Source organism: Gordionus sp. m RMFG-2023, chromosome 2 (assembly GCF_954871325.1).
Source record: "Gordionus sp. m RMFG-2023 chromosome 2, tfGorSpeb1-WG-v2, whole genome shotgun sequence".
Taxonomy (NCBI): Eukaryota; Metazoa; Nematomorpha; class Gordioida; order Chordodea; family Parachordodidae; genus Gordionus; species Gordionus sp. m RMFG-2023.
In genome coordinates, this window is record NC_088776.1 from 58,056,584 (window position 1) to 58,082,133 (window position 25,550).

Consider the following 25,550-nt stretch of genomic DNA (forward strand, 5'->3'; position numbering starts at 1 on the left):
GCTTCAAAACTATTAGGGGGCATATAGGACGCCATTTTAGCTTATTTGCTTTTTTGATACTTTTTAAAATTCTTAAAAGATTTCTTTATCATTAACTCAAACCTTACTCCCTTAAAAACGGGAATCATTCCTAATTTACCAATCGGGATTGTTCAACCCTATATTTAAAAACTCTAATGTTATCATCAATATAAATATTACAATAACTTTGATTATTTAATGATGTTTACCTAATTTATTTTATTATAACAAAGTACAAAGGTAATATTTTCACCTAGCATTCTAAAATTTATTTTGACAAAAAAAAGAAGGAAAATGAGATGTTTGGGGTTATTGAAGGTACTGCGGAAGAACTATAGCGAAGCATTAAAATAATTATATGACAATAGACAATAAATAACATAAATTTTTTATATGAGATATAATAACAAACTTAATTTTTTTTTAGACCGTTTGAACTATAATTTTTTTTACTCCTAATGCACTGACTCAAGCTTTAATCAACTGTCTTTCATATCGAAAGATCCTTTTTACACTTTTTTTAAAAAATTAGCTTATACACATCAAAATTCGTGCGAAAGGTACAATCAAACAGTGGGACCAGAATCAGACTATTTTATGGGCCGCCAAATATTGTTTCTTATACATCTAAATGCAAATTATATTTTAATATATTTTTTATTATTAAAAAACCAATTTAAAACAAAGGTCATTTTAAAAACACGTAACTAATAAAACATAGCCTATATATTTATTACAAAAATTATAAAAAAACAAAATGTTTATTCACAGTAGTCACATAAAATAATAATCGCTTATAATAACATATTTAATTTAATTATTGCTTATTCTTAGAAATTTCTATTTTTTGCAAATAATAAAATAAATATATATAGATATATATAAGATAAAAAAAACAGAAACTGAATAAAAATTTAAAAAAAAATAATTAAGAGATCGGTTTACTTATAATGCTATATGGAACCATGAATAGCAATGCAATTACTTTGATGAATAGAGTTTGTAATGACATATTCGAAATAGAGCTCTTTTACGATCGCTATTTATGTGGCTTTATTTTCCAATTTAAGGAATTACTCACCTAGTGGTGACTAGTATTATTAAAAAAAACCAGATTCCGATCGATTTTAAAATACGGTAATCAAGATTATAAAATAACATTATGTAAGCCCAAAAATTTTGCTCATAGCTGGCAGAACTTGAAAATCTATTTGCCAAATCTCGATGCTTAATAATATATCTTAGCTAAAATCTTAATAGGGTCTTTTTAAAAAATCAATCTAAATCTGGCTTTTTAACAACACTAGTGGTCACAAATATGATAAAAAAATACCTTAGTGATGTCGGATTATTTGTTTATTTTCAAGATTCCTGTCTATAAATTATAAACAAATTATGTATAGTATTATTTTCAAAGTCATTTACTACAACACGTCAAATCGAATAGGATTGCTGATAAAATTTGTGTTTTTTTCTCTTAATGGTCTCAAATAAAGATATTTCTCGATCTCGGGCGCAAAATGCCCACTTAGAATCATGGCCAGTCCGCTGCTAAGGGATGTCAAACTTTAAGAATAATATTAGAAAAAAAGTTTACATTCGCTGCAAATCATAGTTAGACTAAATAAAAATATCTTAGCTTCTTAGACAAAAATAAATTATTTGAAAATAAAAAAAAACAAATTTCCAATTTTAACTTATTACAAAATTTATTTAATCTGTCTAATGTGTTTCTATCCTTTTTGTTATGAGAAAAAAAAGTTTATAATTTATTAAAAAACAATTCACTACATGGGTAAGGTTATTAAATTATTATTTTTTTCTCGATTTCAATTTCAATTTATTTTTATTTTTATCTTTAATCGGAAAAAGGGTTATACTTAAGGATTTTTAATGTGTTTTTTTCTTGAAATTTTATAATTAAGATGACTCAAGTACTCCATATAAATGCCTTATATGTATGACTGTATTTAATAACAATGGAACATTGAAAAAACACATGGTAACCCATACTTTGGTACGTAATCATTTATTCAACTTAAGATAAATATATCAAATTTTAGGACCATCCTTTTGCTTGTACTGTATGTTTAAAGACCTTCAAGAAATATAAAAGTTGTGAAAATCATATTAAAAGACATTACAACAAAGATAGTGATGAACTTAAGATATCTAAATTTAAAGGTATCTCATTTTTTTATTTATATTAGCTCTTTAATTTATGCATAAATCTTGATCATCATTATTTTTTAATAACAAATTGTAAAATTAAATGTTATTTTTCACTATTCTTAGTTTTAGGGCCATTATCAGAAATCTATATTTGGAGAAAAGGCAAGAAAGTGTCATATTTTTATTGTTGAAAATTTGTATATTCAGTAAACTATAATTTTATATACAAACTCTTAAGACTAATCTTAATATTTAGATATAATATTTTAATCGGCATTATATTGAGATGCATGACCAAAAATTTTATAAGGTGGGGGGGGGGGCAGGAAAAGGAGAAGGTATGGGGGTTTGAACTATTAAAATAAATTTTTTTTTGCAACATTAGTAGAACTAATCAGATAAAAAATTTAATAGAACTAATCATAGTTTAAAATTTTTGAATATTAGAAAATAAACTGATTAATAAACTACAATAAAATATCATAAAATTAAAAAGGTTAATTAAAATATCATTCATAAATAAAAATTTTTTCAATAAGTATTTGTAATGTACCTCAAATATTTATGAATATTAAGGAGCTAGTGAAGATCAATTGTCAAAGTTATAACCACTTCACCAGAGGTTGGAATACCTCTGAGAAGCCTGGTCAATGGACTGGGCCAGAAAAAAAAGATTTTTGGACCAGACCAGACAAACTGTTCAAAAAATATTTTAATAACCTGATCAGTTATAATATATGCTGGGCAGAGCCAAAAACCTCATAGCAATTTCCTCAGATTAGCTTAAGCTAGGCATTGTAGATCTCTACACTCAACAAACCAAATTTTTTAAAAAATATTAGCATCGGTTGTAGTGATGCAAATTTGCTTCATTTGAGCCGATTTTTGAAAACAGATAACTCAATACTTTAGCTAGAAAAATATAGCCTAAACATCAAGATTTTGCTAATAAATGTCCAAACCTTTGTGTTATCCATGAGCAAAATATTTAGCCTTGCATAGTATTTTTCTGGATAAAAACTGAATTAGGCCACTTCCAAATACAATGTTATTTCAAAATATTTTTTACTTTCAAACAATCAAAGTATTATACATCTAATTTTTTACATTACAAAATATTTTAATAAATAATTTGTGCAAAAAAGTATCTCCAGAAATGGGACTACTTCAAAACTATTATTAACTTATTTAAATATAGAAAGCATATAAACTACATAGAGGGCCAAATTATTTTCAATTAGCCTATACAAGCAGAATAAGCAAACTGAATATTTAGAGGGATAAGTTATTTAAGATAAAATTAATTCTTAATAGATTACCTTTATTATAAAATTTACATTAATAAATGTAATGACATAAAAAATGCAATGAATATATCTTATATAATACATGTTTTTAATATTGAATTAAGAGATGTATTTAAGAAAAACAAGGGATTAAGATGAAAATATATTGATGCAACTATAACTTATAAAGTATTAAATTATCTTAAATGGTATCTCCAGATAACTGTGTAATTAATAATTCAACGTTTTTATTTCTAAATATGTAATTGTTTATAATATTTTAATAAATATATTTAAATTGCATAAAATTTCTATAAAAATTTATGCAAATTGTGAAAAATATTTAAATAATAACATATCTGTCATTTTATCTAAGTTTTGTAATTGTTTTAAGATGTTCTGAGACAAATGTAATATCTGAGCTTAATCTGCTACATTCATTTTTATAATAATTCATAATCATAGATAGTTATCCACCATTATCATAATTTTCTTAAATTTATAGAATCTAGTGTTGTTAATTGGTTGGTTATGTAAAACCAAGACTCGAGTTTGGGTCTAAAAATCGACTAAGCCAGCTGTGAGCATAAACCCAGAGTACAGACCCCAAGCAAAACCCCATTTATCTTTAGTTGTTTTTTGTTGAACTTAGGTAAGTATTAGGTATCAATCAATGAGCTAATTAAAAGATATATTCACTAGGAGAACACACGTTCCCTTTTGATGGACTAATCTAGGGCTCGGGGGGGGGGGGGTCAGTAATATTTTTATCAACACAAAATAATAATTGGAACATTCCTTCTATTTATTTATTTTATTAAAGTCTATAACATCTAAATTTATTATAAATAAACGAAAAAAAAGATATATTATCTCATCACACAATTTTTTTTTACCTTATAAAATTTAAAAAAACAACAACATGTAAGATATGATAAAGTAGGGGGGGGGCTCAATTTACATTGTGAAAGGATATTTTAATTATCTATTATTTGATACTTATAATGAGATATTGTGTTGATGAAAATATTCCTGACCCCTCAAGACCTAGAACCGCCCACTTTGAATAATAATTATGAATTCAATCAAATTTTTTAAAAAATGCCCAAATCAATATCGTGCATCAGAGGTCTGCATTGTTCTGGTTGGGTGTGGTCTGGGTTATTAAAATATTTCCAACATAGGGCGGGCGTGGGTGTGAGAATTTTTGATATTTTTCAGGTGAAATGAGCAGAATAAACTTTCAATTTATTAAAAATAATAGTTTTATTTCATAATATTGCATATTATTTATGTTTAATTAAAAATACATTAAAATAAATAAATAGAGAGTCAAACCAGCTATTAAATAATTTTTGAACATTAGGCGAGCGAGCGGGTTAAACAAAATTTATAGATAAATGGGCGGGCGGGTTTATATTTTTTTTAAAATAAGTGAGCTGGAGGGGGGGTTAAATAGATTTCAAAACAAAGGGTGGGTGGGCTTTTTGGCTAAAAATCCGCTCATTGCAGACATCTATCTTGCATTGCTAAAATATTCCTGTCACCTCAAGACCTAGACCCGCCCACTTAGAATAATAATTATGATTTACAGTCGAGATATAATTAAAACACCTTTTATTTGATACCAATATTGTTATTTTGTGTTGATAAAAAATATTCCTGAACCCTCTAGCCCTAGATTGGCCGCCCATCGATAGGGAACGCTTATCCTAATGAATAGACCTTTTGATTAGCTCCTAGATTGATATTATATTTTCCTAAGTTCAATTCGTGCTCAGATCAGACCTGAGCCCCTTGGGTCGTAAATTTTACTATCAAGCAAATTAACAACACTAATTGATTCTCTTGTTTTAACTTCATAACACAAAATATAAATTAATATATTTGTATGCTTAATTAGTTTAAAAAAATATTCCTTTGATCAAAATAAAAAGGTGTTCAGTAAACTTAACGAATAATTATTTTACCTTTTGATAATATCCACAATTCATCTAATTCTTTATGTGATATTTAACTGGTTTAAAATTATTGCATAATATAATATATAAATGGAACTAGTTCATTTCAATCGTTTAAGACGCCATTTAATCGTTAAAAAAATATCAAACTCATTTGATATTTATAATAATGCAAAATCGTATGCATTAATAAAAAAACGTTGTGTTTGGAAGGGCACATCTATTAAGCTGTATTTGTTTTTTCTCGCTTTGGAAAAAACTTTGTGTTTAAAAGTGGCCTTCACCGTTTTTTAAAATCGGCTCAAATAAGAGCAATTTTGCGCCAGTAGTTGGCTATATTCTGATCAATAGGTTCAACTAGAATCTAGACCTTTACTAATTAGAACTAATCCGGTTAATAAATTTTCTAATGTCCTACTTCTAATACAGGTTGTTCCCTCTAATTAAGATAAAGTTCTCATTTTTTTAAAAAATTATAATTTAAAGTATGCAATGTTTTATTGAAAAAATATTAAATAGAATATATCTTTTCATATCAAGATTTAAATCCTTTAATTGGCAATCAGATACTTTAATTTAATTGGGTCAGATATTTGATTTTCTCAATATTAAGAATCAATATATTTTCACACAAAGAGAGACAATAATATCTGTAAATTAGTTGAAGCCATAATTGGATCAATAATTTTTTAAAAATGGTATTTATCTTGTAATAATTTTTAATCAAAGCAACCCTAATATTGGAGCAATATGTTTGCCTCAATGAAGCTTCCATTTTTAATTTAACATCAATCTCATGAAATTATAATGTTATATCTTACTTAGCTAAGTTTTGCCACAATATTATTTAATGAGGGTTTTTTTTAACCAAATATCATGTAAGATAGTTAAGTAAAATTTATTTATACATTCCAATGCAAAAGAAATCATCTGATTAAAGCTAACAATGTTATTGGTTTCAGATCTGGCTCAAACTATTCTGACATTTCTTCAAGTGAATTTGATCTTTTTTGAAGCAGTGTATAAATAATTTTCATTTTTTTTGGTAATCTATGAAAAGTGAAATTTCTAGATATATTAAATTAAACTATCGCAATTTCCTTCATAATAACTTTCATCCTCGAAGTAGTAAATGATCTATCATTTGCGTGCGTAGCGACAGGTTTATTGAATTTTTGAACCCAAATATGGAAGGGGGGGCTGTAAAAGAATTTAAATTTTTATATTAAAAAAATTTCTAGTAAAGGGAATGAGAACACTCGCTTCACAAGCCCCACTTTAAAAGTAATTTTAAATCCAATTTATACACAGCGAAGAATTGCTCGCTTCCATACATCAACAACTTTAAACCCGATAATCTGAACCTCTCCAACAACATAGAAACGTCGATCAACCCAATAAATGGGGATATAATATACACGATCGATGTCAGCGACATAAAACTCGAAAATGAGGTGCAAGTTTTAACTACCGAACAACCTAACGTGGTTGGCCAAGATTGCGATAAAAACATCGAAATGCTGAACAGTATAGCGCTCAACCTGGACAAAATAGAGGATGCCAGTTACGAAAATCAATTCAACAGTTCTCTGTATAAAGTTGTGGGGGGAGCTGGCGATGACAAGGATGCCATGGGTGACTTTAATGAAAGACGATACTTATGCGAACTCTGTTTAAAACGGTTTAAAAAGATCAGCCATCTCAAGGACCATATCAGATCTCATACGGGTGAAATATTAAATTTTTTTGTTTTTTAGAAACTTTTATCGCTTTAAATCAGAAATATACACCAATACGTATAGCCTTAACTTTACCCGTGCCATTGGCTGATACCAAGATAATCTCTTATTTTAAAGAAATGTTTGTTTATATTTATTTTAAAAAAATGACAAATTATTTTAATTTTTTTTCCCATCGTTATTTCATGATTTATGGGTGAATAGGAACGGTCCATCAGTCCCCGGTCCAAATATTTTTATTTATTTGGGACGGACCATTTATAAGAGATTGTTTAAGACGGACTGGGCTTAATACTGAATTATCAGAAAAATCACATATTACTAAATAATGATCTTGCTCTAAATTGTTTTTAAGATTCTGATGGAATTTGTTTTGCTGTTCACTAATAAAAGCATGGCGCATCAAAATAAATATTTTTTCAAATAAGTAAATAAGAAATTCGTCAACTGTTTGCGTTAGTGTCTCTAGACTTGTTTTATCTACAGTAATTCATTGCTTAAACAAAATTCTATAAATATATCTTGCATCCTCCCCCTGCGAGCCTGTTACTTTGGCGATTGCCGAGAATGCCCTGTAGACCAGCCTAAAGGGGCCAATTAGAAAATTTGTTTGTAACACGATATAATATAGAATTTCGTTTAAGCAATGGATTTCTGTAGATAGAACAAGTCTAGAGATACTAACGCATAGCTGCCAAATTTCTTATTTACTTATTTAAAAAAATATTTATTTCGATGGGCTATGCTTTTATTAGTGAACATAAAAACAATTAAGAGCAGGATCATTATTTAGTAATATGTGATTTTTCTTAAAATTACTCATTCATACTTCAAGAGGAAGTACAAAGTTACCACTGGGCCACTTCCCAGGCCACCCTAGATTGACTTATATTTTCAAAAATGAAGTTTTAAGCTATTTGAAATTATTAACGCCCTCTAGCGGTATTTTTTATTTTAAGCATTTTTCCTACTTAAATTTTTATATGAACTTCTTGGTAACACATTACAAAATATCTGAAATTTGGGGGAAAAAATTCAAATTTTTGATCTCAATTTAAAAAAAATTTATAAATTAAAATTTAATTTATTTAAAATACGTGGAAGAGTTTACTTAGGGCTATAAAATGAGCCATGATAGATATATAATAGATATATATATAGTGCATCTAATAAGTCATCCCTATCTTAAAAAATCATTTTTTTCGAAAAATGACCAAGCAGAACCACTTTGAGATCCTATATCTCCGGTTCTAGTAGAGTTTAGGGGCCAATATTTTGGATTCGTCAATCACAACACTTCATTAACTTATATACCAAAATTTAACAAAATTTGAGATGGTCGGGTTGTAAAGTGATTGACTTGACATGGAATCTAATTATAACATTAAAACTTGCGGAATTTTTTTTATTATTATAATTGTTGGGATAGTTATTTTTTTTGGTTTCAGCTCTCGAACACCCTTTAAGGGCGCTAAATATTTGGCCTTAATATCGGCACACCGGCTCGATTTGAGCCGATTTTTAAAAATGGCTAACTCACCACCATTTTATCCAGAAAAATATTACGCAAGGCTGAAGATTTTGGTCATAGGTGACACTAATTGGCAATAATTTTATGGCGAAAATATTGAGTTAGCCCTTTTTAAAAATAAGCTCCAATCGGGCCTTTTAACAACACTAACTGAGTTTGTAAAAAAAAATAAACATGTTAATTTCTTTTATTTGAAGAACTTTATATATTGAATGTTTGTGGGATTTGTTGCACAAATCATTCGAGAATATTCTGATAAGTTCAATTAATTTAATTATTTAATTTATTAAATGACATCATTTCACATTTTATATTACAAAAAAAAGGTGAAAAACCGTTTGAGTGTTCATTTCCAACCTGCAGATTATCGTTTTCCACAAATGGGAGTCTTAAAAGGCATATGATAACACACACCGGGGTAATTTAATCTTTTGTTCCATTTTTTTTAATAATTAAAAATTTAACTTTATGGTATATTATTAACCTAGTCTCTCTCTGTATTTTTTATTTCTCCTATTTTGACAATAGATGATATTTTTTTAAAAAAAACCGAAATCATGTTTAATATTATTCTAATAAAATTATGAATGATTCTTATATTAATAATAGTTTTCTAATTAAATTAAAGTTGTAGAATATAATATTTGATCAGGGCGTATTTTTTATAAAGGAAGGTATTTATAAATTATTCTTGAAGATATAAAATTAGTCACTTTTTATTTCCACTTCGATTTCATTATTTTTTAAATTTGAAACATATTTGGGGTTTAGATGTCAGTGAAAGTATTATAATGTTGATTTTCAGGGATGGTGGGTTATACAAAAACAACCATATAATTATAATTAAATAATAAACGAATCTAATACATAACTAATCTTTTATTAAATTTTGTTAAATAACCAAACATTTTAAAAATGATTAGATTGCTTATTTGATTTGTGCAGGGATGCAAACCCGGTAATATTTTGCACGGGTTCGGTTTGAGGTAAAAAAAATAGGTGGGTGCGGTTTGGGTTCGGTTAAGGGAAATTTTTTGAACCCGGGTTTGGGTCCGGGTTCAGCTCGGGATTTTTGAATTGATAAAAAAAAATTATATATTTGAAGACTTAAATTTGGTATAAATAATAAATTTTTTATTATATTTATAGGCAAAATATAGTTAAAAATATAAAAGTTTGCAAAAACTGCCCTACATCTTTGTTTAACAATTTTTAAGTTATAGATTTTGAGAATTCTTTAAATTAACAAAGTCAATATAAAAATATTTACTTTGCCTTGTTCACTTTTATTTTCCTCTAATTAATAATCTTTGAGAATCAGTTAAAAATTAAAAATAAATGGCATAAATGAATTTAATTGGTTAGAATTTATTAACACTCCAATAGGAATCCTTGAGAATGTAAAACAATTTAAAAATGACGTAAATGAAATAAGTTGTTTAAAATTTATTAACACTTCACTTAATTGTTTGAAAATATTATAAAATTTCAATTAAATTATTGATATTTGTATTTACAATTATACAAATATCTCAATATACGATTTTAACAATACTCTGAACACGGATGAATCTGGGTTCAAATAAAATTCCCGGGTTCGGTTCGGGGTTTTGGAAATTTTATAAACTGGGTTCAGGTTTGGTTCGGGTTCAGATTTTTTTTCAAAAACCCGAATTTTCTTTTCCGGGTTCGGTTGAATCTCTGGTTTATACCCTGTTTATTTAATTGTATTTTAATTTATATTCATTCCTTCTATTTGTAAATCTCAAAAAATTTATTAAAACAACGTATAATAGTGCATACAAATTGAGCGTTTACGTTTTGCCGTAATTTTTTAATAAAAAAAAACGTAACGCATCCCTAGTTTATATTGAAGTTGCCTTTATATTAATATCGTCGAGTCAAAATTTTAAATAAGTTCTAAAAAAACGATTTGTCTTTGAAAATTATATTGTCGTCTGCCTTCTTATTTCTTTAATTTCTAAATATTCCTTTTTAGGATATAAGTAAGTTATTACATTTTATATAATATTAACAAGCCAAGAATAAAAAAAAGTAATGAAATAGCAAACCTATTTGCTTTTTTGCTAACGCCAAACGGTAAACCAATTTGCACGAGGCCATTTGAAATGTATTATTTACGCTTGCAACTCAGCGAATGAAACCCTCAATTTGTGCGCACTATAAGGTAACTTTGCACTGAGAATAGATACTTTAAAAATATATTACTTATATCTAACTTGAATTTCTAAAAACCGATAAAAATTTGTCACTAATTAACCGGAACTAAACTAAACTAAACCGTTATGCAAAACGTTCCTATACCCAGCTACTATATTTGACTAATCCCTACCCCTCTATATTATTATTTACAGGAGAGGCCATTTTCGTGCCCTCATTGCTACAAGACTTTTAGAAGACCCGGCGTATGCGAGATTCACATGAAGAAGGCTCACTTATCCTGCGGAGACGAACAAGAAAATTGGGACGAAAATAATGTGGGCGTTAGTGGGGGAGATTCTGATAGATATAGTTTATAAAAGAATGCGAAATCGATTAGATATTGTCTATTTACAATTTTTAAACTATTTTTAAAAAATCATTCCCTCATTCCTTTTTTAAAAAATTTTTATTTTTATGCCCATCGATCCGAAATGGGATAAATAGTTCCTGTTTTAGATAGCTACCTTCTATTATTGGTGGACCAAGAGGGCATTGGGGCGATTTCTATTTATTCGGTTATAGCGGTTTCTGACATGTCTTCCCTTATCTAGGTTTGGGTAGGGATAATTTCAGTGCCAGGATTGGGGTGTATTGATGGCATAGGTTGTATGACTGTTTTTGATACCACCTCTCTCTGGTATTTATTTTGTTTTGTCATGCCCAGAGGATGGAACATTTACTTGCCGATTTTTAGAAATTATGGTTTCTAATCCCCATAATACATTCTCTCACTGGAAAAATGGTCTATGAACTTCATTTGTTACTTTTGGGAAATTATTATGTAATATGAAACTTTCGATAACAGTAAGGCATATATCTAAAGCTGGGGAAGAATTGCGACTATTAAATGAATATAAAATTCTTCCCAAGCAGTAGTTTACCATCGATTCGGAAACGGAAAAGCATATTTGCATTGCTATGTTCGGTACCTCTAAGTTGAAACTCATAGTCACTTTGTTAGTAGTATTGATCGTATCTGTTAATCTGTTAGGAAGGGTGGTTAAGTAATGATATGAAGGGTTTATGGTCAGAATTATAGGAAAATAATTAACATTAAGATATTGTTTAAGTTTAATTGAAGCAAACATTATTGCCAAAGCTTCACGCTCTACCTGATTGAAATCTCGTTTGGCGGCATTCCAATCGGATTTTCCTCGTTATTAATCGTATAGAATTGATCCTATTCCATGTTTAGAGGCGTCGACAACTGATTATAATGGGTTGGAATAGGTGCCCTCTGACCGATGTTAATTTAAAAAAAATTTTTATTAATTATTTGTTTCATTTTCTTCAGTTATAAATTTTGGCAAATTGGTTATAGTTAATCGATTTGATGGCGCGTTCAGGCCTATGAAAAAATGGAGATTATTAGTTATAGCGTAAGATAGGGGTCCGCTATTAATTGGGTAAGAAAGAATATATATTCAACACCCTTTTTTCGAAGCCTATCATTTTTCAAAATAAAGATATTTATTTCAATATTACTTTATACTCCACTCCTTCAATATAAATGACATTTTTTTTTACATAATTATACGTTTTTTATTTTTAAAAAGGAAACAAAACATTCAAATGTCCTCAACCATTTTGCAATGTCAGGTTGAGCAGGAAATCGACCCTGAAAAGGCACATTTTATTGCACGCCGGTGTAAGTATAACATTCTTATCTTTTTTAAAAAAAATAATTAATCATGTATTTAATAATATATCCATTTTATGTTGATATGAATTATAAAATTGTAATATTTATTATTTAATATATAAAATTATAATATACTAGATTTTTTTTAATAAATAATTCCTGCCTGTTAAATTAGAATTCGCATTTTGCAAAATTATCTTTGTCTTTTGAAAAATATTTTCATAATTCAGATACCATATTTAAATTTTTTTTTTATTTAAAGTATAAATAATAAAATTGGCGTTATTTTTAAAAAAGATTTAAAATAAATAAAACTTTGGGTGTTCCTTTCTAATTTTATAAAAAAAACTTTTAAAATACTGTAAATTTATTTAAAAAAATAAATAAAATTTAGGTGATGTTGTGCATTTGCATCAAAAAAATATTTAGAAATTTTATAATAATGTAAAATAAATATGCATAACATAAAATAACAAAAAAAAAGAAAAGTATCGTGTTTTTCGGGTATCGGCCCGATTTGATATGAAAATGCTAAATTTCGGCACAGCCCTAATAAAGATTAAGGTTTAATGGAGGGAAAGCATTTATCAGTTTATCTCCTATTTTAAATTTAAGACAACACTTTCGTTTTGACAAAAAATCTAAAGGATATTAATTCATGTTATTCTTCTTTTCCGTTTTAACGGCAGTTCTTCAGGTTTGCTAATTTTTAATTTTAAAACAAGATAAATGTCAACTAGAAATTTAACTTGATTGAGTAAACAGAAATTACTATTTTATTACGATTATCCCTTTACAAGCATCAACATCTTAAGTTGAAGATGTCATAAGCTTTATCTATATACATTTATATAGATATTTAATTATAGTTTGCCATTCTATAATACTCAATAACTGCCTACTGAGATCTATATATCCATCATACTTTCCCTAATCTATTAAATATCTGTAAAAGGTATCGATCGATATCATGTTTCGGTATAATTAAATTTCGATCGTTAACCGGGATGGTTATAAAATGCGATTCCTCTAATATAATAAGAAAGAAATATTTTTTAAAAAGGAAGACGATATATTGACAGCGAGATGGAATCAAAAAACGCGCGTAAATTATTATTAATTATATTTTTTTAAAATTATTTAAACCAGAAACTCCCTTATAATTGTTCCCGCTGCAAAAAATCCTTCAAAACGTGGAGCGTTAAAAAGCGTCACTACGAGAACAATTGCAAGGATCCGGATTTTCCTTCTTCCCTCCAGCCTCTTCCAGTTACTTCTTACCATGCCAGTCAGCGCATTGGTTCTTCCGAGGATAATTTCAATAACAATCTGGAGTACTACGTCGACAATTTGGAACATGGCTCCCCTAACAAAGAATCTTTGATAATCGATCATAGAATCAATAATTTTGAATACAGTAACAACCGATCGATCGGTAAAGTTCTGACCGAAAACCTGGACCTTATTGCCGCCGGCATTCCCGGAAGAGTGGATAGCCCCTTGATGAACGCCGCCTCTGTCATGGCCAACCTAGCATACTTCAATAGCGATAATTCCAGTTCCCAAAATCAATTGCAGGAAGGTGCGAATGATAACGGCCAACTTTTTGCTCGCGATTTTGACGCTAGTTTATCCCGTGATGCATATAACGTCACAAATTATGAAAATAATCTCGTAAATTCTATTACGACGCCGACAACTTTAACAAATTTTACCCACAAAGAAGAAAGTTACCCAAAAATGGAAGAGGGTGAAGAAACCGAATCGGCATCCTCGTCTTATATCGATGGCGGTAAGAACTTAAACGTATTTCAAATGGACGTGATGGTTTACGATGCATTGATTAAAAAGCTGGGATTATCGAATTTTACTTTGAATGCGGACTCTTATCTCACATTTGAACCAAAATATGAGTCGAGTAAGCATGAATGCTCTGTCCTCCTGAGTAGATTGCCACGATTTTGCTCGTATTTCAATGTCCGAGCACTAATGAATCCGAAATTTAATCCAAATATATCGAACGATATTATATTTACCGGGAAGAGCGGCGATGCTATCTATAACAATAATACTAATAATATAACTGATTATATGGCCCATGTTGACACTCCAAAAACATCGTTTTCAAATTCTCATGATAATGAATTCACCAGGGTCTCTTTAAATTGCAACGAACGCGTGAATGGAAACCATTTTAGCGCTTGTAATCCTTTAAGCACCACTCCAATATTTGTCAACGATCCATTTGTTAGCCAAAGAAGGGACTACCCAATGATCGCGAGCGATAATAAGCGAGGCCGGCCTCGCAAAAGCCTGGAGGAAAAACAAAGGACAATCAGGAATAGAAAGTCGGCATTGAAAAATAAAGATCACCGTCATATTCGGGGAAAGAATTTAATGTTAGTTTCGACCGAATATGTAGCCAAGTAAAATTAATGATCGTTAAAGATACTATACATAAATATCTATTTATTGGATATTAGATTCCTTAAGATTCGCGAATACGAATAGGGAATTATTAGTTTCGTATTTTTGTAGGCACTTTGTTAAGTGACGCATTACCATTGCTCTTTTACTTTTTAGTTAGCAATAACGTCAATCAAAATTAGGAATTTGCCTTTAAACCTATTTATGCAGAACTTTAAAATTATTGTCTTTTACAATTCAAGCAACCAGCTTAATGTAGATATTTCACGTTCCACTGCTGCCCAAGCTCTCATCGATATCGAAAATCCATCCCTCAATCCAGAATCAGACGATGCAAGACAAAAAAGAGCAGGCGATAATGTTCATTTTAGAAAGGGAAACACAGGAGGTATAAAAATATAATACCAATTTTATGTAAATTAACTGTATAACTATGTAATGTGATAGATTTAAATAAACTGAATCCCAACCGATTTCCTATTTATTATTAATTTAGCGTATTTGTCTAATTTAAACAGAATTTGCCCTTTCTGGCGGCCAAATTAAATAAATAGGAATATCCCCATCATCTCGATCTTAATACCTAATTTTAAAAGGTATTCGCTATATTCTTAAGTTGCCTAAATTTGGTTTAGTTATTTACTATTTCGCCATATTGTATAAGCAGACGATACCACAAAACCTGTAAAACAGAAACCAGACGATAGCGACTATGATGACGCAAACGAGGAAAATGATGATCCATATATTAAAGTGGGAATAACTGATCCAGTCATAAGAAAAATTCTCAAAGAGGATTCCGACAAATGGAACCGTCTATACACCTTAAACTATTCTAGCGACATAGTCAATCACGTTAACATTAGTGATAATGGGGAGTATTCAATTAAAGCTTCTAACGAAGATATGAATGGTTTGTTATTTAATTTGACCTTCCTTCTGCTAATTAGATATGTTTTAAAGATTTTTCATTTGTTCAATTTCGATATAAATCATCATATTCCTTTTAAGGTACTTTTTTTAAAAAAATAATTCATTATGTATCTAATTTTATGTGTAAAGAATGGGTAAAATAATTATCATAAATTAAAAATTGCCCTAATTTAAAAAATAGTTTTGGCTGACATATTTAACGAGTGACTTTGATATTCAACAATTTATTTTTGCCTTTATAAGAAAATGAATGCCGTAAGTTATTGATGTAAATTATAAGGTGGTAGGCACCTTTAAATTCCAAAATAATCGTAATTACCAAAATAAATATTGATAAATTTAAAAAATCGAATTTATTTTTTTCCATTAGAATATAATAGGGGGAGAATAGGGGTGGGGTAATTTTGATTTAGATTTCCTTCTTTACTAATTTTGATCGCTTTATTTTGATAGAAGAAGGGTGGGGAAGGGGGATAGGGGGTAATATTGTCATTGGGAAGCCACCTGATTTATACTGATTAAATATTAGTTTTAATAAACTGATCACAACGGATGATTAAGATTTTATATGTATGCCTCGAGATTTGGCAGATAGAGGTCCAAACTTTTCTGAAGCAAAATCTCCAGCGAGACATAATATTATAGTTAAAATCTTAATTGGGCTGTTTAACGACCCTACTGGAGGGACTATGTTATAAGTAAAACAAGAATTATCTTTTATCTCTCTCTCCTTTAAGCTTTATTTATCATTGAATATAATAGAAATTTTTTTTTAAAGCTTATGCAAATTTTATTGATCACTTATTATTAGATTAAAATCTCTCTATAAAATAAGGGGCTTGGGGTTGGAAATATTAAAATCAAATTTATTTTTAAAAAAATCATTGATTTAATTTTTTTTTCTTTTACCATCCCTCACTTTTTACAATATTTTGCAAGTTTTAAAATACAAAATTTGATTACGAATGTTTATATATATATATTTATTTATTTTCCAATTGAAGCATGTTTAATTGCATAAAAATCACAAAAAAATTTTTTTTTTACAGAAATGATTTGAAATTTTAGGGAAAAATTTGAATCAAAAACCGTTAAAATTTTTTTTAATTTCAAACAAACATAACAAATTTTTAAGCCAAAAACTCGCTCACTTTCAACCCCTATGTCCCAACTAATTCATCAACCACTTCTACTCCTTTAGCAACTTACGATTACAGTACATTAAACGATTTCAACTTCCAAGCCAGTAACGGTGTCGATAATCAAAATCCCGACATCTCTCACTCTTCCCAATTCGATTCGTTATTGAATAATAATGCTATCACTAGTAGGAATAGACGGAACGCCCCTCATTACATACTTTGCCAGGGGTGCGGATTAAGGTTCGTTTTAAAGCTATACCAAAAAATTATTTCAAGACTCATAAAGAAAGATTAATAAGATAAATGTATCTTGTATCGCCATAAATATTCTTTCTAATTTAGAGATATATGTTTTTTTAAAATTTTTATTATAACAACTAATATAATGTAAAAAAAAGATTATCGGGCAAAGAGATATTTCTTTGCGTTGAGCCAATCATCTTACTTCTTTCTATTTAACGTGTTCGGATAGTTGCTAATCAATAGATGAGGATAACTAAAATATTTTTTAATAACTATATTAATAATAGAATGAGAAATTAATAAAATAAATGATTAAACTAACACAATTTTGTATCCGTAAAAATTAGAAGTAATGGCTGATTATTACTAAATAGTTGTATACGATACTACTGGTAATGGTATTCATGCCTTTTTGATACGTTAATTATGTTTTCATAGAAATAAATTCGTAATTGATTAATTTAAATAATAACATTTGGCGTACTTGTCCACAATTAAGAATTATTTTGTTAATAAATTTAGGTATATTGATTGTCTTTTGTTAATTAAACCCCCGGTTTAACTCTTTTGAATATCGATTTTATCCCCCAATAATAATTTTTTTACAAAAAGGCAAATAACCAAAAATATTATGTTTATTGTCGTCCATTTAAGGTTCGGTCGCAAACAAAGGGAAATCTTTTTGCGTCATCTTGCGGAAGTTCACGAAATTTACGACGAGGAAGGCATGTTTCAATGACGACTCGAAAACATTTTTAAACCTTTTTGTTAATGTAATTAAATGAGAATGAGTCTAGCTAACATTTATATTAGTTTAATATTATATCTTATGCGCCTTATAAATGTTTTATAAAATATCTTCAACGATACATGTTTTCTTTGTTTTGATACATTATATGGCCGATTTAACGCACAAAATTTATTATATAATATATGAGAGAATAGCAATTTATAAATTTATTTATTTTATCAAATCATATGAATTGAAAAACTCAACCATTTTTTATTATATTTATTTCATATTATTGTTAACTAAATTATTATAAATTAATTGTATATAAACTGAGATTCTATAAATAATAAAAATTCTTATTATGATGCAATAAAAAATTTGAGATATATAACTTTTCTAAGATTTTGTAAAAAAAATTCCTGTATATCTAAGCTATTAGTGATCTGTGTTATATTTGAATGTTTATTATATTTTAAAAAGGTTATGCTATTTGAAATATATATTTCGTACATTTTATATTATCTTATGGAGGTCAATGTAATTGCATATTAGTAGAAGTTAAATGACATAATTATAATAGACTATATATAGGAAACAATTTTATAATAAAGAATCTATTGTTTTGACTAGTGTTGTTAAACGGCTCGTTTTGAGCCGATTTTTAAAAACGGCTAACTCAATATTTTAGCCAGAAAAATATTGCCTAAGCCTCGAGATTTCGCTAATAGATGTCCAAACCTTTGTTCCTTCTACAAACAAAATTTTCAGGCGTGAGTAATATTATTCTAGATGAAATATTGAATTAGCCGTTTTTAAAAATCGGCTCAAAACGAGCCGTTTAACAACACTAGTTTTGACTATAAAAAACTGGCGACGAAATAAAAAAAAATCTAAGTCGCGCGGTTTTCGGTCTTCGGTCAAGTTTAATAATATATAGAATTATAATTTTTTTTGCTGTTTATAAAAAAATTTTTTTATAAATATTTAGAAATTATGGATAAAATTATTCTCCAGGACTTTAAAAAGGAGGATTGTTCTATCGAGGACTACGTTGATTATATCAAATATATACTAAATGTGAAAAATATTCCTCAAACTGACGCCACTTTAAAAAAATTATTTATAGCTTATGGAGGAATAAACATTATATCTGATATCAAAAATTACTCTATCCTAGGAATATAGAGGAGGTAGGATGGATTGACATATAAATAGCAAAACAACTATATAAAGATGAAAGAACTATTTTGGCATCAAGAATAGATTTCATTAGATTAAGTCGCGGGGCTACTGAATCCGTAATGAGCTATTTGAAAAATATAAAGGAGCTAGCCCGAAGATGCGAATTTGAAGACAATGTAGAATTGAGAATTCGAGATCAATTAATCGCCGGACTAAAGATGTCACAACTGGATAAAGAACTACGATTAAGATATCCAGATACTAAAGACGAAGACCAACCGTTAAGCTTAAACAAAGTGGTAGAATTGGCTTTAGCGATGGAACGAGCCGACTTAGAAATAAATAATACTGCTAAAATGGTATATAAAATAAAAGAGCCGAATAAACATGATAATGATAATCGGATAAACAACATAATAAAAATAATCGGCAGTATAATAATAATGATAAACGCACTATCAAAATGATAATAAAGCATATGTAAAAAGAGAACTAGTACCCGGGTATAATAACTACCATACAAATAATAATAGTAATTGGAGAAAACCATGCTATTTCTGTAATCGGTTTCACGCTATAAGAAATTGTCCCGCCTACGGAAAATTGTGCAGCAAATGTAGGAAACCAAACCACTTTGCCGTATGTTGTAAAGCTAAAGAAAAGATTTACGGAACAAATTACAATAATAAAGAAGACGATTCAGATGTCTCAATAAGAAAAATATACAAATATGGGCAACATCCAACAATTGAGGTATTAATAAACAACCAGAAAATTAAAATGGAATATGATACTGGCTCGGCAGTAACCATTATTAATGAAATAATATGGAATAAAATCGGAAGGCCAAAACTTAGAAGAGCTAAAGCACCAACTACATATGGAAATAATAGAATAAAAATTATGGGTGAAGCTGATGTAAAAGTACAATTGAATAATGACATAAAATGGCTTCCACTATTGGTCACACAAACAAATGATGCAGCTCTATTTGGATTTCCATGGATTATCGAATTTGACTTATCGTTACCAAAAAATGTAGTAGGGTTTAACTCTGTTGGTGGCTTCTCTAATCAATATGATCAACAATAGATATAAATACAATGATAATGGTAACGTAAATATTGACAAACTATATACAGAATTTGCTACGGTGTTTGATAATAAATTAGGATTAATAAAAAATGTCGAACCAGTAAAACTACAATTGGAAGAAAATACAAAACCAATTGCACTGCCAGCTAGAAGAGTACCGTTGCCTTTAAAAGTAGAAATTGAAAATGAACTGAAACGTTTGGAAGAAAATAATATAATCAAGAAAATAGATCCATCAACAACAAGAGTAACCTGGAGTACTCCAATGGTAGTGGTACGTAAAACTTCAGGCGAACTACGATTATGTGGAGATTTTAAAGTAACGTTAAATAAATTTCTACTAAAAGATTATCAGATTCTACCAACGTTTGAAGAATTAATAGCAAAAATAGCGAATGGAAATAAATATACAACATTAGATCTAAAAGATGCATACCTACAAATGAGCATTGACGATGAATCACAAGAATTATTAACAATGGTAACACCAAATGGATATTACCGCTATTTACGATTACCTTTTGGTATAGCTACAGCACCAATAATATTTCAACGATATATGGACGATTTACTGGCTGATTGTAAAGATACAGCAGTTTATTTAGATGATGTTATAATCACAGGAAAAAATGATACTGAACATATTAAGAATATAAAACAAGTCAAATCAATAATACCATTTGAACCAAGTCAACAAGGATGGCAACCACGTTATCCAACAAGGGAACGAAAGCCAACAAAGAGATTAATAGATGAACTTGAACTTGGTAATAAAAAGATTGATAGACGATCTTAACTTGGTGGGAAAGAAGATATGTTATATTTGAATGTTTATTATATTTTAAAAAGGTTATGCTATTTGAATTATATATTTCGTACATTTTATATTATCTTATGGAGGTCAATGTAATTGCATATTAGTAGAAGTTAAATGACATAATTATAAAAGACTATATATAGGAAACAATTTTATAATAAAGAATCTATTGTTTTGACTATAAAAATCTGCATCGGGCTTAATTTGTCAAGTCCGGCCCGAATTTTTTAAAAAAGGTTTGTCCCGGCCGGATTCCGAGCGGAATTTTTTATTTGTTCATAAAAGCCCGACCTGATAAAAAATTATTTGTCCACTCGGCTCGAATTTATTTAGAATTTTTTTAAATAAGCTCTTTATAACGGAAAAATGGGTGAAAGAATTAAAATATCTTTAAAAACTGCAGTAATCATAATCAATCTAGGCTTAAGGGTGGTGGGGATCAAGATTGTGTTTTTTTTAACTTTATAATTAGACGCATTCTCGAATACTGTTCCTCGAAGACAAGGATTAAATATATATTTTTTTTATATCCAAACTCTTACCGTGTGCTTCTTTGAGGGATAATATGATATCTAAACTTTGTTAATTAATAATCGCAAAAATTTATAGGAAGTTTACCTGAAACCCAAATTGCGAAGGCGATATATCGAACACTATCGAAAACAATAGAAGGAAAAGGAGTAACGCGATAATTGCTATTAGTGTCTCCTTTATTTTTAAAACAGACCATATTGTTTATAAAAAATATTTCCAAAAAAAAAATTAAATAGGCTGAAAGATAGATTCAATGAAAGAGCTTTTAATTTTTTTTATAACCGTAATAAATTTATATAATGATTCTCGATATAGAATTGTTTTAAGGAAATATGAATTAGAAATCTTAAAACCCAACTTGCCCGCAAATTTTTCGGGCCGGACCTGGCATAAAATTACAAGTTCTCAATTTTAAACAATTCCAAACCCAAATTACATACATCGTATAGGTCTGAGGGGGCGTAGGGCTGCCGTAGTTTGGAGAAAATTGAGGGAGTAGTTAAATACTTCTCACCTAAATAGCAAATTTTAGTACCAAAAATGTGAAGGTTTCAACATATTGACATATTGAGGGGGCATTTGAATGGCGTTAGCTAAATGACTTGCAATCATTATTAACCAGAATTTGTCTTTTTCTGGTATTATAATGAAGGTTTAAGATTCTAACAATAGATATTTCATACCTTCTGTGATGGGTTTATTGGTAGCACTATTATTCTTATCGGTTTCTGGATTGGCAGTTTAGGGGTGGGATTGTGAGATTTTTGTTTATGATTTTTCTGTTCACCGTAGCGTCAAGCTTGGCTGTCATTGATTTATGGCTATAGCTTCTTTGATTACTTCGAATTTCATATACCGTAAATCTCTTTCTCCAACTGAAAGCTATGTCTGGATATAATTACAGATGCTACCTGAGATAAGTATCAAGTGGTTTCGTTTGAAAATTTTTTGGTGATTTCAAATATTTGGTTTTAAAATATAAGGCCCTGCCCGGATATTTTTTGAAAAATAAATTTTCAGGCCCGGTCCAGGTCTATTTAAAAAATTAAAATACAACCCGGCCCGTGTACCCAGACCGGGCTAAGGGCCAGACCTGCTGGTCTCTGATTTTTATATATAAAATTAATTTAATTATGTTTTCACCACACATTAAAATTGATACTGCAAGCAACTTTGAACCCTTGACAAATATAAAATAAAATTTCAAACATTTTGAACAATTAATTACTGATCGCATCAGTGGCGTAGCCAGGATTTTATCATGGGGGGGGTAAGCGGGATTTTTTTTTTGGGGGGGGGGCTCGCCCCCCAAACCTCCCATTTTTTGAACATTTAATTACTTATATTTTTGGATTTGTTAAAATTGTTTTATATTTTTATATAACAAAATTTTAGGGTATTTTATTATATATTTTACATTCCTTTATTTAATCATGTATATATTTTTATTAATTAAAATATTTTCAAAATGTTGATATTTTATATAATACAGATTTTAATATTAAAAATTATAATGTATTATGCAAATAATGGTATTTAAAAAAATATAATGATATTATCTTATAAATAATACTTTTTTTACAAAATTGATTATATATTAAAACTAAAAAAATTTTATTGCCATTTTTTGATTTGATTTAAAAAGAGAAATCTACTTTTCTCTGAGATTTTGCTAATTCATCTAGAATCAAATTTTTATCTAAAATAATCTCCTTATAAATATTCAATAGGGCTAATCCATTTAAACGTTTTTCACCGGTTATGTTTCTTAAATAGGTTTTTAACCTTTTTAAAGTTGAAAAAGACCTTTCATTAGTGCAATTGCCAAGGTAGCTAAAATAATTAATAATCTTTTGATATTAGGCAGGGAATCTAAAATGCAATTACACATAGAAAGGGCCTGCTGGTCTCAAAGAATACCCTATTCTGTCAAGATTTTTATACCAAAATTCGACATTACAAAGTAACTTATCATATGAACTTACTAAATCATCAGCATAAAACTCTGAGATTTTTTTAATATCCTCTCGTGTTAAAGTGTAATCAACAGTTTAGACTCAACCGGCAAAAGAAAATAAAAGCTTTTTAAATTATGACTAATAAATCTTTCTTTTAATTGAAATAAAAATGTATCAATAAGGGGAATAAAAATGTTTATTTTATAAAAATCCTCAATCGTAGATGCATCAATATTTGATCGATTGGATTGTGAGACTACTCTAGGTTTAAAAATTTCATATCCAAGCCTATTAGCAATCTCCTTTACTTTTTCATATATTCCATGAATTTTTTATCCACATTCTCTCTGATATTTGTTAATATTTCAACAATATCCTTTGTTCTACATAATCTCCCTTAAATCCAAATCAATTTTTTGTAGCATTTTGCTAAAATCATATGTATAATTAAATAAAAAATAAACACATTCAATTGAAATTAAAAACTGTGGCTTAATAATAGCCTGCAAAAGATTTTCAAAATCGGCTGAATCTTTTTCCTTGCTTGATATATAAAATTCTAGTACTGCAAAGACAACATCATATAGTTCAATAAAAAATTTCACCGACTCTTGTCTTTCGATGAATCTGGTTGGACAAAATCTTTTTAGTTTTTTTTTGATTTTCTGAGTCAATATCATGATACGTTTGAATAAATAACTCCCTTTTTTTGGGTGGTGTGAAATTCATATTGAAAATGAGAAATATATATGTTTATAAAATGGAATATGACAAACTAGACAACTTTTATGAAATGCAAAATAATATAAAATTTATTTAATAAATATAAAAATTATCAAATGTGTATATCTATTATTATTTATAATAAATTTAAAACATAAAAATCAAGCGTTTATTAAGAATTTATTAAAATATAAAAAAAAAAATTTTTTAAAAAAAATTAAATTAAAAAATTTTTTTTTTAAAATTTTTTGCCTACGCCACTGGATCGCATTTATGTAGATACTACTTATGGGGATATGCCGGAAGAGGTAATCTCCGGACACTATAAATATTTTCATAATTCATATTTTTTTAAAAAAAAAACCATATCAAACATATGGTCAACGATGAGCTTTCAAGGTTGTCAAATTCATTGATAAAGTCTATTTATACATATTCTCGATTTTAAATTTATTTTCTATTTAGAAATAAAGCCAATTAATATTATCCCACGAATGGCGTCCGGGAATACCTCGGGCTATGGGGGCTAATCCGGATAAAAGATGTAGAGGTGGGCCCGGGCCTAATTTTTTATTCACGACCCGCCCGCTCACGACAAGCAATATTTTGATTCACGCCCGTCACCCCCGAAAATTCACGGTGTTCTTAAATTTTTTCGAAACTATTGCTATAACTTTACACTTTTTTGAATTCATTCTATTTATTTCTCTAATTTCATATATCCATATTAATAACAAAAAAATAAATACAATCTGTCCATCTTTTTTTTTTATTTCAATTGTGTACGCCTTTCCTCTAATAAGAGATTGGCTACAGAAAATAACTTTTCACTAGAAGTCGAACTTGTCGGGGTTGACAAAATTACGCGCTAATTTTCTCAAAAAGGAAATGAATATTCCTGCTTCCAAAACTTCGAAATATTGTCTTGCTATTTATCTTATATGAATCTTTTAAGTTCATCCTCACAGCTTCCATCGGTGATGTTGATTCTTCATCAGAATCAATTAGAAATTCTCTAAATTTTTTATTTAGAATATACGGTCTTTTATGAGTGTAAGTGAGTGTAGGATGAATTAGGAAAGTGATGGTTGGTATTGATCATTTAGAATATACGGTTTTTTATGAGTTTAGGATAAGTTTGGAAAGTTATAAATGATAGTTGGCAATGACATATGCATATCATCTAAT

At 28.7% G+C, this 25,550-nt stretch overlaps 1 protein-coding gene across 2 annotated transcripts; it reads left to right on the forward strand.

Annotated features, from left to right (window-relative positions):
- The first annotated feature begins 1,797 nt into the window (after positions 1-1,797).
- Positions 1,798-18,369, forward strand: LOC135925360 (uncharacterized). 2 transcript variants are annotated; one of them, XM_065460632.1, is made up of 12 exons: positions 1,798-1,816; positions 1,947-2,038; positions 2,085-2,205; positions 6,752-7,168; positions 9,037-9,128; positions 11,086-11,225; positions 12,488-12,581; positions 13,725-15,001; positions 15,245-15,390; positions 15,670-15,915; positions 17,071-17,317; positions 17,975-18,369. In XM_065460632.1, exons 1-12 carry the CDS (start codon positions 1,813-1,815, stop codon positions 18,057-18,059), a joined length of 2,961 nt encoding a protein of 986 aa, XP_065316704.1. In that variant the 5' UTR covers positions 1,798-1,812; the 3' UTR covers positions 18,060-18,369. The 2 variants fall into 2 exon arrangements, with proteins under 2 accessions (XP_065316704.1, XP_065316703.1); XM_065460631.1 differs by having other exon boundaries at positions 11,086-11,242; positions 12,490-12,581; positions 17,975-18,368.
- Positions 18,370-25,550: the final 7,181 nt, after the last annotated feature.